At 42.9% G+C, this 13144-nt stretch overlaps 1 protein-coding gene across 5 annotated transcripts in view; it reads right to left on the bottom strand.

The window, feature by feature from the left end:
* LIMCH1 (LIM and calponin homology domains 1) overlaps window positions 1–13144 on the bottom strand; it is a 340013-nt gene that overhangs the window by 255850 nt on the left and 71019 nt on the right. For 4 of the 5 annotated variants that reach the window (XM_067735831.1, XM_067735825.1, XM_067735826.1 and 1 more), the window contains exon 1: window positions 9413–9602. The exons of the other annotated variant lie outside the window; for it this stretch is intronic. In XM_067735831.1, the coding sequence (XP_067591932.1) occupies window positions 9413–9587 (175 nt within the window). In that variant the 5' untranslated portion in view covers window positions 9588–9602. Of the gene's footprint in view, window positions 1–9412; window positions 9603–13144 lie in introns of those variants that run through there. 5 annotated transcript variants of the gene reach the window in all.

Below are 13144 nucleotides of genomic sequence, written 5' to 3'. Positions count from 1 at the left end.
GCAGTTTTTTGTTGTTGTTGTTTTTTTGTGGTACGCGGGCCTCTCACTGTTGTGGCCTCTCCCGTTGCGGAGCACAGGCTCCGGACGCGCAGGCTCAGCGGCCATGGCTCACGGGCCCAGCCGCTCTGCGGCATGTGGGATCTTCCCGGACTGGGGCACGAACCCGTGTCCCCTGCATCGGCAGGCGGACTCTCAACCACTGCGCCACCAGGGAAGCCCAAGTACAGGCAGTTTTCACACTCCTGTCTGACAGGCTTTATTCTTAAGGAAAGTGTTAAAGTCAAAAAATATTTCAGCAAGACATGATTTTTTTCCATAGAAACATTGTTCTAATTAGATGCTAGTTTCCTGATTAATATCCTTAAAAAATAAAATTACTACAAATACCGTGTTTAATCACATATAAAGGATATAATTAAGCATTAAACATTTTCTTGAAATTGTTACTTACAGAGGACCAACTAATAACAAAATCAATACTAAAGTTTATTTAATGATAAGTATCTTCTTCTTACTTCTTCCCCTCCTCTAGCAGCAGTAAACTACAACGTATAGAAACACTACCTTAATCCCGAAACATCTACCAAGGTGCAAGTGTACAGGAGATGCTCAATACATGAGTTGAACGAACTGCCAAGTGATTAATAAGGACTTCGGGAGAAACTACTACAACGATAAGTGTTTTGTTGCCCTCCCCTTTTTGAATCTCCCTGCCCCTCTCCCCCACATATACATTTTGTTGTAGGTGTTCAAAATCTCTTGGTGTTTCTCCTGCAGAGGAGGTTGCAATGTGTGCCCAACTGACTTGACAGCAATAACCTGGGTAGACTGGATGAGAGCACGACCTGCTGGAATTCAGGATTGTCCTGGAGAGAGTAAGGAAAGCCACACCATCTGCTAGCTGAAGGGTCCACCTTCCATGTATTCACCTTTACTCCCAGGGTTTCCTCTTCAGTCAGGCTCTGGCTTTCCCCGGACATACAGTGCCCTCACCCTCACACCAAAGTAGCGCTACTCAAAGTGCCACCTGTGAGTTCATCCTTACAGGTCCATGACATCACCATGGACTTGAGGATGAGCGTTGGAAACTTGCACAGCAATTGGCATTGCCACCCCATCCAAGCATGTGATCAGACGACTCGTCTTACTCAGCACGATGTCAGTTGGTTTAGGTGTTGGCCAAGTGGCAGGGTGAGTTGCATGTGATACAAGTTGTGTACTAATCACAACATAATACAGTGTGTACAGTATTACAATGGATTGGAAGCGTTAAAAAACAAAAAAACCCAAAACAGTCCTTCACCAGCGAAGTTTGAGAAGCGATAAAGAGCACAGGCACTGGCGTCAAACAGACCCAGGAATGAGTCCCCCTGCTCTACCACTTGGTCACGTGACCGGAGCAAGTTACTTAACCTCTCTGAACCTCTGTCCTCTTATCTGAGCAGATCAGGATACAGGAAGCGGTGTCTCCGTTAAATGAGCCACTTCCTCCCTGTGCCGTGTAACGGGCTACAATTTCAACATGTGTTCAATACAAGGGTCAATCACACACTGCATATGCTTCGGATGTGGTTTGTTCCACAGCTGTGTGAACAAACTGATAGCTGTTTTGGGCAACAGCTCGCCTGCAATAATATAGTCAGTCTCCTAGCATCTTCTCATACCCCGCATGGAAAATATTTTGGCAATAAATTCTGTGCATAATGGGCTGCACAGGACTAGATCCTGTGGTCACTAGATCCTGTGGTTTGGACTTAACCACATGTGACAATTCACTTTGGGCCATTGTGAAAGCAAAACTTTCTCAACTCCATCCAACAACAGCTGAAGACCTAAAAACAGCTTTCCAGATGCCTTTGATGACTTAAAGCCATAAACATGGAAAAAGATGTCTGGGAGAAAAGAGGAAAAAATTTATGTGGAAAATAGAGGGAAATACACAGAAACCTTCTAACCAGCATACATCAGGCCATTCTGGCCACTCTGTAAATGAAAAACAAAAACAAAGCCCCTTTCTCATTATTGCAAAGCCCATCTGCAACACCCCGAGCACAATATCTGGAAAGATAGCAAATAAATGCTCCCTTTTGATCCGTCTATGCCATTTTTGCCTGTAAAGTCGTGCTTTAATGCTTCCTTCCTTTATGTAAGTTAATTACATTACAGAGTTTCCTTTCTATTAGTTATAAATGCCGTCTGGGTGGAAACCTAACAACACATCAGTGACACTACTCACCGTGGTTCCGAAGCTTTTCACCCTCAGTCTGTAGGACAATCAGCAATAGTCTTCAAGAGGCTCCAAACAGGAGAGCTCCATAACGCCAGGGCTGCTTTATAACATCAGTCGTCCAGCTCCTTACACACTTCTGGCTCCTATTACACTAGTTGAGTGAGAGGTCACTTGGGTCACGTGGGACCTTACAAGGTTTCTGGGGAGAATAATAGTTTTTCTGTATCCCTTCCTTACGAAAGACAAGTGATCAGCACAACTGTCTAGACATTCAAAGATATTTTTCATGGACACAAACTAGGTTTTCTGTGTGCGTTTCTTTTGTTTTGTTTTAAGTGAAAAACGGATTTACTTTTATTCTAAAGCATGCACCCAGCTACAGTAGCCCTTCTGGAAACTCTTCTTGAGAAGATTTTTGTGTCAGGCTCACGGTTAGAAGTAACAAAAAGCGTAACGAAAGGGATCCGAGCTCCCTGACAGTATTTGACACGTCACCTAGGGGACCCTGGAGATGGATTTCATTTTTAAAGAATTCACCTTTCAGTTGGAGGTATAGAAGACCAGCTAGAAACCATGTCTTTTTACCCTAATTTTCCACTTAATAACGCATCTCCTTAGTGGACTTCTTTCTACCAGTGCCACACTTCCAATATAGACCTGCACGCTCACCAAATCTATGTTTCCCGTCCTCTGCAAACAAAGCACTGGAAAACATATTGAAGTTCCTTGGGTGTGACCAAAGAGTATGCACAGAAATTTAGAAAGGTCTGAATTCCACCTCCAGTTCTGACAGAATCTCTCACACAGATCGGTCTGGCACCATTATTTTAATTACTTTACATGATGCCTCTATAATCCTGATGATAAAATGGAAAAGCTGTTTTGCTGGAACTTGTGCTGCAAATAGCACAATGACAATGTTAGGAAAAATCTCTCAAGGTATTAACTGGCTCACAAAGATTATTCTTAACACAAGCTGTCCCCAACATATGGATATTATTTCTGAGTGACCCAGATTGGTGAGCAGGTCCAATGAAGCCTGCGATCCCAATCTTCCAGTGGGGTCAACAGCCCACCTTTCCTAGGTCAGAACAGCTCAAGGAGAAGTGACCTGGAGGTGTGCCCACTCACGGTCCAGTGGTACCACAACGATGGGCAAGTGCAAAGAATGAAGAAGGCTGGTGTCCAGAAATCTCGTAGGAGATGAGGAAACACGAGGCTCAAACTACCCCCACCAACATCACCTCCAACGATGGAACGAGGATTACTGTCATCCTAATTTGGAAATCGGAAGGGGTTTTTTTTATTAGAAAAACAGATTTTTTTGTGGTTCTATGGCTTTTGCCATCAAAAGAAATTAGAACAAATGAACTTTGTCAAAAACCGTAAATGAACTTACGACTGACTACACCATTCAAAGTAGAGTAAATATGGTATACTGGTTATTTCTTAAGGAGTCAAAATCTTCCAAAGTAAGGATGAGTGGATCATTTAGTCATGTAGCGGCAATTGTTTTCATATTACTTCTAGGAGTAAATTGTTACAATTTTCTACTTTGATACATCTTGGTACAAGACCATGCTCCTGCATGATGTTCCCAGGGAGCTTCTGTGGCTCCGAAAGAAATGAGCTCTAAACGTGGTTTAATCGTTAACCATTCAATCTGGACAGAGCTACTGAACTTCACTCCCTACCCTTCAAAGTTCTTACTTATCAAATAGACAGAAATAATATCTTACCCGGAGAATGAATATGGAAAAAAATAAAGCTAATTCTAGCTCTGTTCTACACCCAGATGAACAATGAAATTGTAGCTTCAATGTTTCCAAGTGACTTGTACTTTTCTACTGCTGCTGCAACAAATTACCACATTACTTTCAGTGGATTGAAACAATACAAGTTTATCCTCTTACAGTTCTGGAGGTCAGAAGTCTCACATTAAGGTCTTGGCAAGGCTGCTTTTTTTTCACAGCTTCACAGGAGCTTTCCTTGCATTTCCCAGCTTCTAGAGGCTACCTGCATTCCTTAGCTCATGGCCCTTTCCTCCATCTTAAAAGTACATCACTCCAACATCTGATTCTGTCGCCCTGTCTCACTCTTACAAAGAACCTTCTGATGACATTGGATGTACTCAGATAAGCTAGGATAACTTTTCCATCACAAGATCCATAACTTAATCACACCTACAGGGCGTCCCTGGTGGCGCAGTGGTTGAGAGTCCGCCTACCGATGCAGTGGACACGGGTTCGTGCCCCGGTCTGGGAGGATCCCACATGCCGCGGAGCGGCTGGGCCCGTGAGCCATGGCCGCTGAGCCTGCGCGTCCGGAGCCTGTGCTCCGCAATGGGAGAGGCCACAACAGTGAGAGGCCCGCGTACCGCAAAAAAAAAAAAAAAAAAAAATCACACCTACAAAGTTTCTTTTGCCATGTAAGATAACATATTCAGAGGTTCTGAGGATTAGGACATGAACACATTTGGTGGCCATTATTCAGACTACCAGAAGGAGGGAGACCTAGCTGTAGACAAATCTGGCAAATATGTAGTCCAGTGAAATAAACGGTTCCATTAAGTTCAGTCTTCTTAGGCATCGTGATCAGTTGCTCAGATTTCTTGCTCTCCTCCTGGAGAGAGGGGGTTCTATCTCCACTATTACAGTGACATGAGATATGGGGAACACAAATCAGATGGTGTCCTCTTAATCCTGGGTACCCTCTGCTGCAAAGTGACCAGTCTGGGCTGCTGCCTGGCCTGGGGACCACAGAAGTGAGATTGGCTAGATCTCTCACCTCTGATATCCCATGAGCACCTGCTATTGACATCCATAGCTGGTGGTCAGGGCCTTGGGTACCACCAGCCAGTCTCCAGTGGTGCTGGAGCCAGCTCTGAGCCTCAGGCTCTACCCAGTTCCTGCCCTAAGTCCACTACCTTTTTTTTTTTTTTAACATCTTTACTGGAGTATAATTGCTTTACAATGTTGTGCTAGTTTCTGCTGTATAACAAAGTAAATCAGCTATACGTATGCATATATCCGCATACCCCCTCCCTCTTGCCTCCCTCCCTCCCACCCTCCCTATCCCACCCCTCTAGGTGGTCACAAAGCACCGAGCTGATCTCCCTGTGCTATGGGGCTGCTTCCCACTAGCTAGCTATTTTACATTTGGTAGTGTATACATGTCCATGCCACTCTCTCACACCGTCCCAGCTTACCCTTTCCCCTCCCCATGTCTTCAAGTCCATTCTCTACATCTGCGTCTTTATTCCTGTCCTGCCCCTAGGTTCGTTAGAACCATTTTTTTTTTTTAGATTCCATATATATGTGTTAGCATACGGTATTTGTTTTTCTCTTTCTGACTTACTTCACTCTGTATGACAGACTCTAGGTCCATCCACCTCACTACAAATAACACAATTTCGTTTCTTTTTATGGCTGAGTAATATTCCATTGTATATATGTGCCACATCTTCTTTATCCATTCATCTGTCGATGGACACTTAGGTTGCTTCCATGTCCTAAGCCCACTGTCTTTTTTTTTTTTTTTTTTGCGGTACGCGGGCCTCTCACTGTTGCGGCCTCTCCCGTTGCAGAGCACAGGCTCTGGACGCGCAGGCCCAGCGGCCATGGCTCACGGACCCAGCTGCTCCGCGGCATGTGGGATCTTCCCGGACCGGGGCACGAACCTGTGTCCCCTGCATCTGCAGGCGGACTCTCAACCACTGCGCCACCAGGGAAGCCCAAGCCCACTGTCTTTTAACACAGCTACTTTCTGAGTCCTCCCTTGGAGAAATTAAGAACTTTTGATGTCACCACACAGGAGCTGAGAGAGGACTGTGAGTGCAGCTGAGACCTCCTTTCACCTGACCTCACCACTGTGCCCTCTTATGCTGCTGTTCACCCCTTCCAGGTTGGCATGAGGATACTTCACGTACCAGCCTCCACTCAGAATCCTGAGTAGGAAAGTGGGACAAAACTTGCCTCTGCCTTCGGCATTTCCATCAGCCAAGACAAGGCCCTCTGCCCTCAGTACCCCCTCTACCTATCTAGTTTGGGCCATCAATCTCTTCCATACACCTCTCCTTCCACCAAGAGGTGGGATCTATTCCCCTCCGCTTGTACCTGGACTGACTCTAACTTCCTTTGACCAATAGGATATGGTGAAAGTAATGTTCTGGAATTAGCCTTAAGAGGACTGGCAGCTTCTGCTTTCTGTCACTTGGAAGGCAGCTACCTGAGGAAATACAACTGTCCGGAGATCTCCATGTTATGAGAAGCACTGAGGTACAAGACATGGCAGAAAAGACTTCTCGGACCTTTCAGCCCAGACTCTCAACACCAGCTGAAAACAATGACCTGGCAACACCACTTGGAACAGGACTGCCCAGCCGAGCTAGTCAACTCAGAAAATCTTGAGAAATAATAAACTGCTGTTATTTTAAGCCAATAAGTTTGGATGGTTTCTTACGCAGTTAATATGTAACTAAAACAGTCAGAAAAATAGAAAAATAAGATATAAATATATTAAAGGGTTTCCTAAAATGTAATCAGAGTGACACCGTAGTAAAGACACATACAAAGTGACAAAAATGTGGGAAGCAGCCATTTCAACAGAATGCCCACTCGTTTGGAAGAGTTTTGTTGTGCTTTATTTTTCTAACTAAATGCACTCACACATTTAATTCATCTGTAGCCAAAGAACCACTTACACTACTTCTTTCCTTCCCCAATTAGCATGCAGGGATTTCCATCCTGATTAAGAGAATGTGATATGCAAAGTCAGTGGACCACTGTCTTGCATAACAAACCAAAATCTTTTGACATCAGTGAGAAAATTCCTCAAGAATGCAGAGGACATAATGCCAATTGTTAAGTGTGAAATTCCAGGGTATTAACCCTTTGAGAGATGCTGTCATGTTCACTCTTATTTGAGGCTGATCAAAAGGACCATGAAACTAGATCGGAAAATTATGCACCAGCCTCCATTGCCTACTTCAAAAAAAAATTATAATAGAAACTTGATCCTTTTAAGAGCTCCCAAGCGTCCTTCGTTTTAGCAACCAGGTTTTAAGTCATGAGAGATCACTATCATTTAAGAACGGTGTCCAGCCAAGAAAGCCTCTTAATTCAGAGTAAAAGTCGCAATCAATAGACATCACCTAGGCCTGAACATTTACTTTAGGAAATGTTTTTAAATGGAAAACTGACCACAAAGCCATGTCCAAATTATATTATTAAAAACAAGGACATAGGGCCCCTGGATTCACTTACTAGGCCAATTGGTTTAGAAAGTTGTCAGGGGTGAGGGAAATGAGCGAGTCATTTAGACAGGAGGGTACAGGCTGTTTGCTTTCTCTAGTTTCTCTCTGTACCTTTCTTCTTCTCATTCCTAACCCTTCCATTATGGACGCAGACCAGGGGCCCCGCGTACACAAAATCTGAAGTTACAAATGGAGCGTCACACCAAGGACAGGATTCCAGGTCTCAAAACTCCCTCTCAGGCATCAAGAGAAGCACCACACGTATTTTTTTTTTTTTAACATCTTTATTGGGGTATAATTGCTTTACAATGGTGTGTTAGTTTCTGCTTTATAACAAAGTGAATCAGTCATACATAAACATATGTTCCCATATGTCTTCCCTGTTGCGTCTCCCTCCCTCCCACCCTCCCCATCCCACCCCTCCAGGCTGTCACAAAGCACCGAGCCAATATCCCTGTGCCATGCGGCTGCTTCCCACTAGCTATCTACCTTACTGCGTTTGTTAGTGTGTATATGCCCATGACTCTCTCTCGCCCTGTCACAGCTCACCCTTCCCCCTCCCCATAACCTCAAGTCCGTTCTCTAAGAGGTCTGCGTCTTTATTCCTGCTTTACCCCTAGGTTCTTCATGACATTTTTTTCTTAAATTCCATATATATGTGTTAGCATACGGTATTTGTCTTTCTGACTTACTTCACTCTGTATGACAGACTCTAGGTCTATCCACCTCATTACAAATAGCTCAATTTCGTTTCTTTTTATGGCTGAGTAATATTCCATTGTATATATGTGCCACTTCTTCTTTATCCATTCATCCGATGACGGGCACTTAGGTTGTTTCCATCTCCGGGCTATTGTAAATAGAGCTGCAATGAACATTTTGGTACATGACTCTTTTTGAATTATGGTTTTCTCAGGGTATATGCCCAGCAATCCCACTACTGGGCATATACCCTGAGAAAACCACACGTATTTTAAAGTCACCCAGACAAGCAAGTTTAGATTGTACAGAAAGGCCACAATTCACCCTGTTATTTTTAGTTGCCATGATTTATCTACTCAAGCAGTGTTCACACACCATTAATCCGCCAGGAACACAACCTCCTTATTTTGAACTCAAACTTGTCTCTACAATAGAGCTCAGAGGGGAGAAACAAGCTATTCTGAAATCAAGGGGTCTGGATTCAAATTCCAGGAACAGCACTTGTTAGCATTTACTAAGTATGTTGCCCAGGGCAAATTATTTAACATTCTAGACCGATTTTCTTCATCTATAGCTACATGACAGGGTTGAGGGAATATTAACTACGATTTTAGATGAGAAAAGAAAACTTTAATTACTAGCTGGGCACAGATTCAATTAGTGTTAGTTATGATCAATAAAAGTATTGCAGTTTTTGTTTTCCTTACCTATATATAGTATTGGCACCCAGCCCCTCAGCCCTTAATCATTGCTCACTACAGTAATCACTCAAAACCCAGAAGAGCATCAGATAAGATTTATAGGTTAAGAAAGGCAGTTAGAGGGACTCAGTGTATATGGAATCTAACAAGATAATGAGTGAGGAGAAACGTGAACAGAGGAGAAAGCAGACATACATTATAATTAAATAAGAGCTTAGTTAAGTCAGCTGTGACTGTGACCCCAAGAGAATTCGAAGTCTTTTTTTTTTTTTTGGCAAGTTAATGGAAATCCAATTCAGCTATATGTCTTTTACCTCCTTGATTTATTCCCATGAGATAAAATCCGATGAAATCCTTTGAAAACCAGTAAGCACTGTGCCAATAGGGAATATTTATTGGGTGCTTATTACATTGCTGGCATTTTATGTACACCATATACTGAACTCTCACAACAACCCTCTGAAACAGTTTTTATGTTCCTCATTTTATAGAAAAGGAAACTGAGCCTTAAAGAGATTAAGCAACTTGCCCAAGGTTGTCCAGGTAGCAAGAGGCCGGCCAAGATTTCCACTTGCGTCCACAGAACCCAAGCGTCTGTTCTTTCTACCGAGGAGGAGGAGATGGTGTGTCTCAAAGTTTTGAGACCTACTCTGAATGTTGCAGAGATGCACAGGAAATGGATTACACAATCATTTTTCATTTCATGTCTAGACTCTAGGAAACAACCCATAACCAGCAAGGAAGCAGACAAGAAGCATGGGGCTGTGAACCAGCACTGAAAATTGCTCTGAGGAGGATGGAGAAATAACAATCTGGACATTCAGTTGCAGTTTAGAAGGTCAGCAGCAACTTCAGACAGACGTCTGATATTTTAAATGGCAAATTTGCTTGTATATTGTGCAGAATCGCTATGCTTTCAGTTATGAAGCCATAAATGCTGGTTCATTTCCAATCTCAGCGCTGAAGTACACATAGGAAAAAAATAGAAAACCAACTGGCTTTCAATGGAATTTTGTCTGAGTTTTTAGCCAGCATGTAATAAAGAAGTTATCCTCCTTAGGCACATTCAATTTTTAGACTGCTAACGCATGGCAAAAACACAGGAACTGTGTGTTTCATAACGATTCAAAGGACAACCTAAAAATTATGTGAAATTAAGTAAACCCAATTTTTCTTAGCCAGATTTAAGTTCTGAAGATTATTTCATAGCTATTTGTGGCTTATGAAAAACAATTATAAAAACTGGAGAAATCGGATGATAAAGGAAACATTCCCGGTCTCTTTTAATACAGAGATGGTTTGTAAACCAACTCTGCTTCATCATTATATTTTTGAAATTCCTATATGAAACTCTTTCCCCAAAATTTAATTTCTCTAAGACTAGGACACACACTGTTCATTTTTGTGTCCACAGCATCATTATGGTATCTGGCTTATATAAAGTCTGTGATAGGCATTTAGTGCTGTTTACCAAGTATTTCTGATTCTCCTCCCTCTAAGAACATGATAAGATTATGCTTTTCTGCCCACCTGAAGTTAGGCATGGCCATCTGACTTGCCTTTCATTTACTGGCCAATAAAATGTGAGTGGAAATAATATTACCTCCAGGCCAAATCGCACACATGATCCACCATGTTTCCTTCCCTTCACCAAGGTAACTGGCAGCATTCCAGGTGGGGAAGACTCCATCTGCCTACACGCCACCAGCAGCGAGCCCTCCATTGACAGGTAACATAAACAATGATGAAAACTCTGTTGTTTTAAGCAGCCGAGATTTGAGTGTCATTTGTTACTACAGCATCATCTAGCACAACCTGACTGATAAAAACATATTCCGAATGAAACTTCAGGGAAGAAAAATCAAGAACGGGAAACCTGAAGACTATAGGTGGAATGACCATTCCCACTGAACTCATCGTCCTTTTTCCATAATTCTTTCTAGGTTCACATCCGGGAACACTGCGCTAACTACAGCCTGATACAAACATGAATACAACCAAGAGGAATATATGTTCAAATCATGCTGCCAAAGGCCACTATGGTCGGCGTCACCTCTCGAAGATACTAAAATCGGTAGAGAAGAGTGCGTATCTTAAGCCAGAATAACAGGTTCGTTCCTCAGAAATGAGTACCCTTCACTCAGTGGGTAAACACAGTAAATTTATAATCAAATAACCGAGGGTCAAAGCACCAGAAGCAAACAAAAACAAACAAACAAAAAACAAATGCTGCTCTGTAAAACAGGAATATTTACAGAGCCCAAGGGGAAAAAAGGAGAACAATAAAGCACCTCCCTACCAAAAAAAAAAAAAAATACACATAAGAAAATGGCGTGCAGATGGACTGTAATATCAAAAATGTGCTGGCAAGTCAGGCAGAAAGAATTCAGCACAGCCACTTAAGCATGTTCCCTGTGCTGGAACTCATCTGGAGTACTGGCACCTGAGCTCTATGCTGCTGCTAACGTCTTAAGCTCACCACCTTCTTCCTTCCCAAGGAGAGAGATTTCAAACAACAAGCCCCTTTCATGTGCAACTTAGAAAGGGGAAAGGTCAAAAAATAAGAAATGGAACCAAATGCTTGAGAGGCAAAGAGGAAAAGACACGCGAGAAACCCATGAAAGCCTTAAGGCGGCAGCGAGCCGCTATCTTCGTGAAGCAATTCAAACCCATGCCTCTCAGACTCAGCCTTGCCTCCAGTGAAGCTCTTTTCTCATTCACACTCAGGAAATGGCTTAGATACCAGGTGTGAACACTATCATCTTTCCTTAATCCTAACTGAAACCACAGTCCAGCTTCTGCTCCTAGCACGTCCCTAAACATGGAGGCTAGGTTCATAGATTTCTGGAGTTGGAACAAACCTAGAAGAATGTGTAGCCAGCTGAATTTGTCACCTGTGTGGAGTTTAAGTGACTTGCTTAAGGTCGCACATCTGAATAGTTAGAAGCAACTTAAGATCTCCAAAGAGTCTCCTTATTGTCTACCCTTTGATCCTCACCGACTCGCTTTCTCTGCCACTTTTATCCCCGCTGATTATCTCTTCTCATTTGAAATCAACCTCCTCCCTTGGAGTTCTTGACACAATCTCTCCTGGCATTTTCCCACCTCTAGTTCTTTTTAATTTATTTCACCAACACTTATACAGCAGTTATTAAGCGTCAGGCTTTGTTCTAAGTACCTTAGAAATATTAAGTTCTTTAATCACTGTAACATGGGGCAAGTACTATTATTATCCCTGTTATACAGATTAGACCCAGAGAGGTTAAGTGACTTGCCCAAGGTTCACTACTAGAAAAAGACAGAGCCAGGATTCAAAACCAAGTAGACTGGGACTTCCCTGGCAGTCCAGTGGTTAAGACTCCGTGTTTCTACTGCAGGGGGCACAGGTTCTATCCCTGGTCAGGGAACTAAGATCCCACATGCCGGGCACAATGTGGCAAAAAAAAAAAAACCAAGTAGACTGGCCTCAGAGTTACGTTCTTGACTACTACTCCATGCTGCTCTCTCCATTGCTGTGTCCCCTTGTCTCCCAAAGATTAGAAAGTCAGTACTCCCCCTGCCCCATCAAGAAGTCACCTCTGAGAATCTCAATTCCAGAGCAATCTAGCCATTGAGTTGTTAAGACCACCCAAGGAAAACTACTTATTATTCCCCAGAACACATTTTGGAGAAATTTCTTTTCTAATTGCTGAACACGTGGAGAGGGAAAAAACAGTAAGCTACTTTTTTTTTCCAAATGGACTAACCGTTTGGTGTGTAAACAAGGTGAGGAAACAGAGTGAAGCCCCAAGGACTAGACAATGTGGTATGAGTTAAAGATAAAGCAAACCTGCACTGAATGCATCAGGAATGATTGACTGAAACTTAACTGGGGAACTCATTTGTTTATAGTCTAAAGAAGGAAGGAGTCCTGTTTTGGTAAGATAACCCTACGTCTGGCTTCTGTTTTATTTTTGTTATGTATTTTTGTAACTTGGGGGCGGGGGGGGAGGTTTTGTAACTTGGGGGCGGGGGGGGAGGTTTGTATGAGCAGGAGTGCAAAGGTCTTCTGGCAAAAACTCTTTTGTTAAAATCCAGAAAAACAAACAACTATCATTGATGTTTTGGAACAGCCCACAGGCTGCCCTGCTTTCAAACATTTTACCTTCCACTTATTTAAGGAAATGAACACACAAAGGCTTCCAGAATTGTATCTGACCCTGTGGAGGTCACTGCACCAGACCCACTGATTTCTGGCATAAGACATGCAGAGGGCTG

The sequence above is a fragment of the Pseudorca crassidens genome, chromosome 4 (assembly GCF_039906515.1).
Source record: "Pseudorca crassidens isolate mPseCra1 chromosome 4, mPseCra1.hap1, whole genome shotgun sequence".
Taxonomy (NCBI): domain Eukaryota; kingdom Metazoa; phylum Chordata; class Mammalia; order Artiodactyla; family Delphinidae; genus Pseudorca; species Pseudorca crassidens.
Note: the sequence above shows the minus strand (reverse complement) of the source record. Positions and strands in the feature narration are given on the sequence as shown.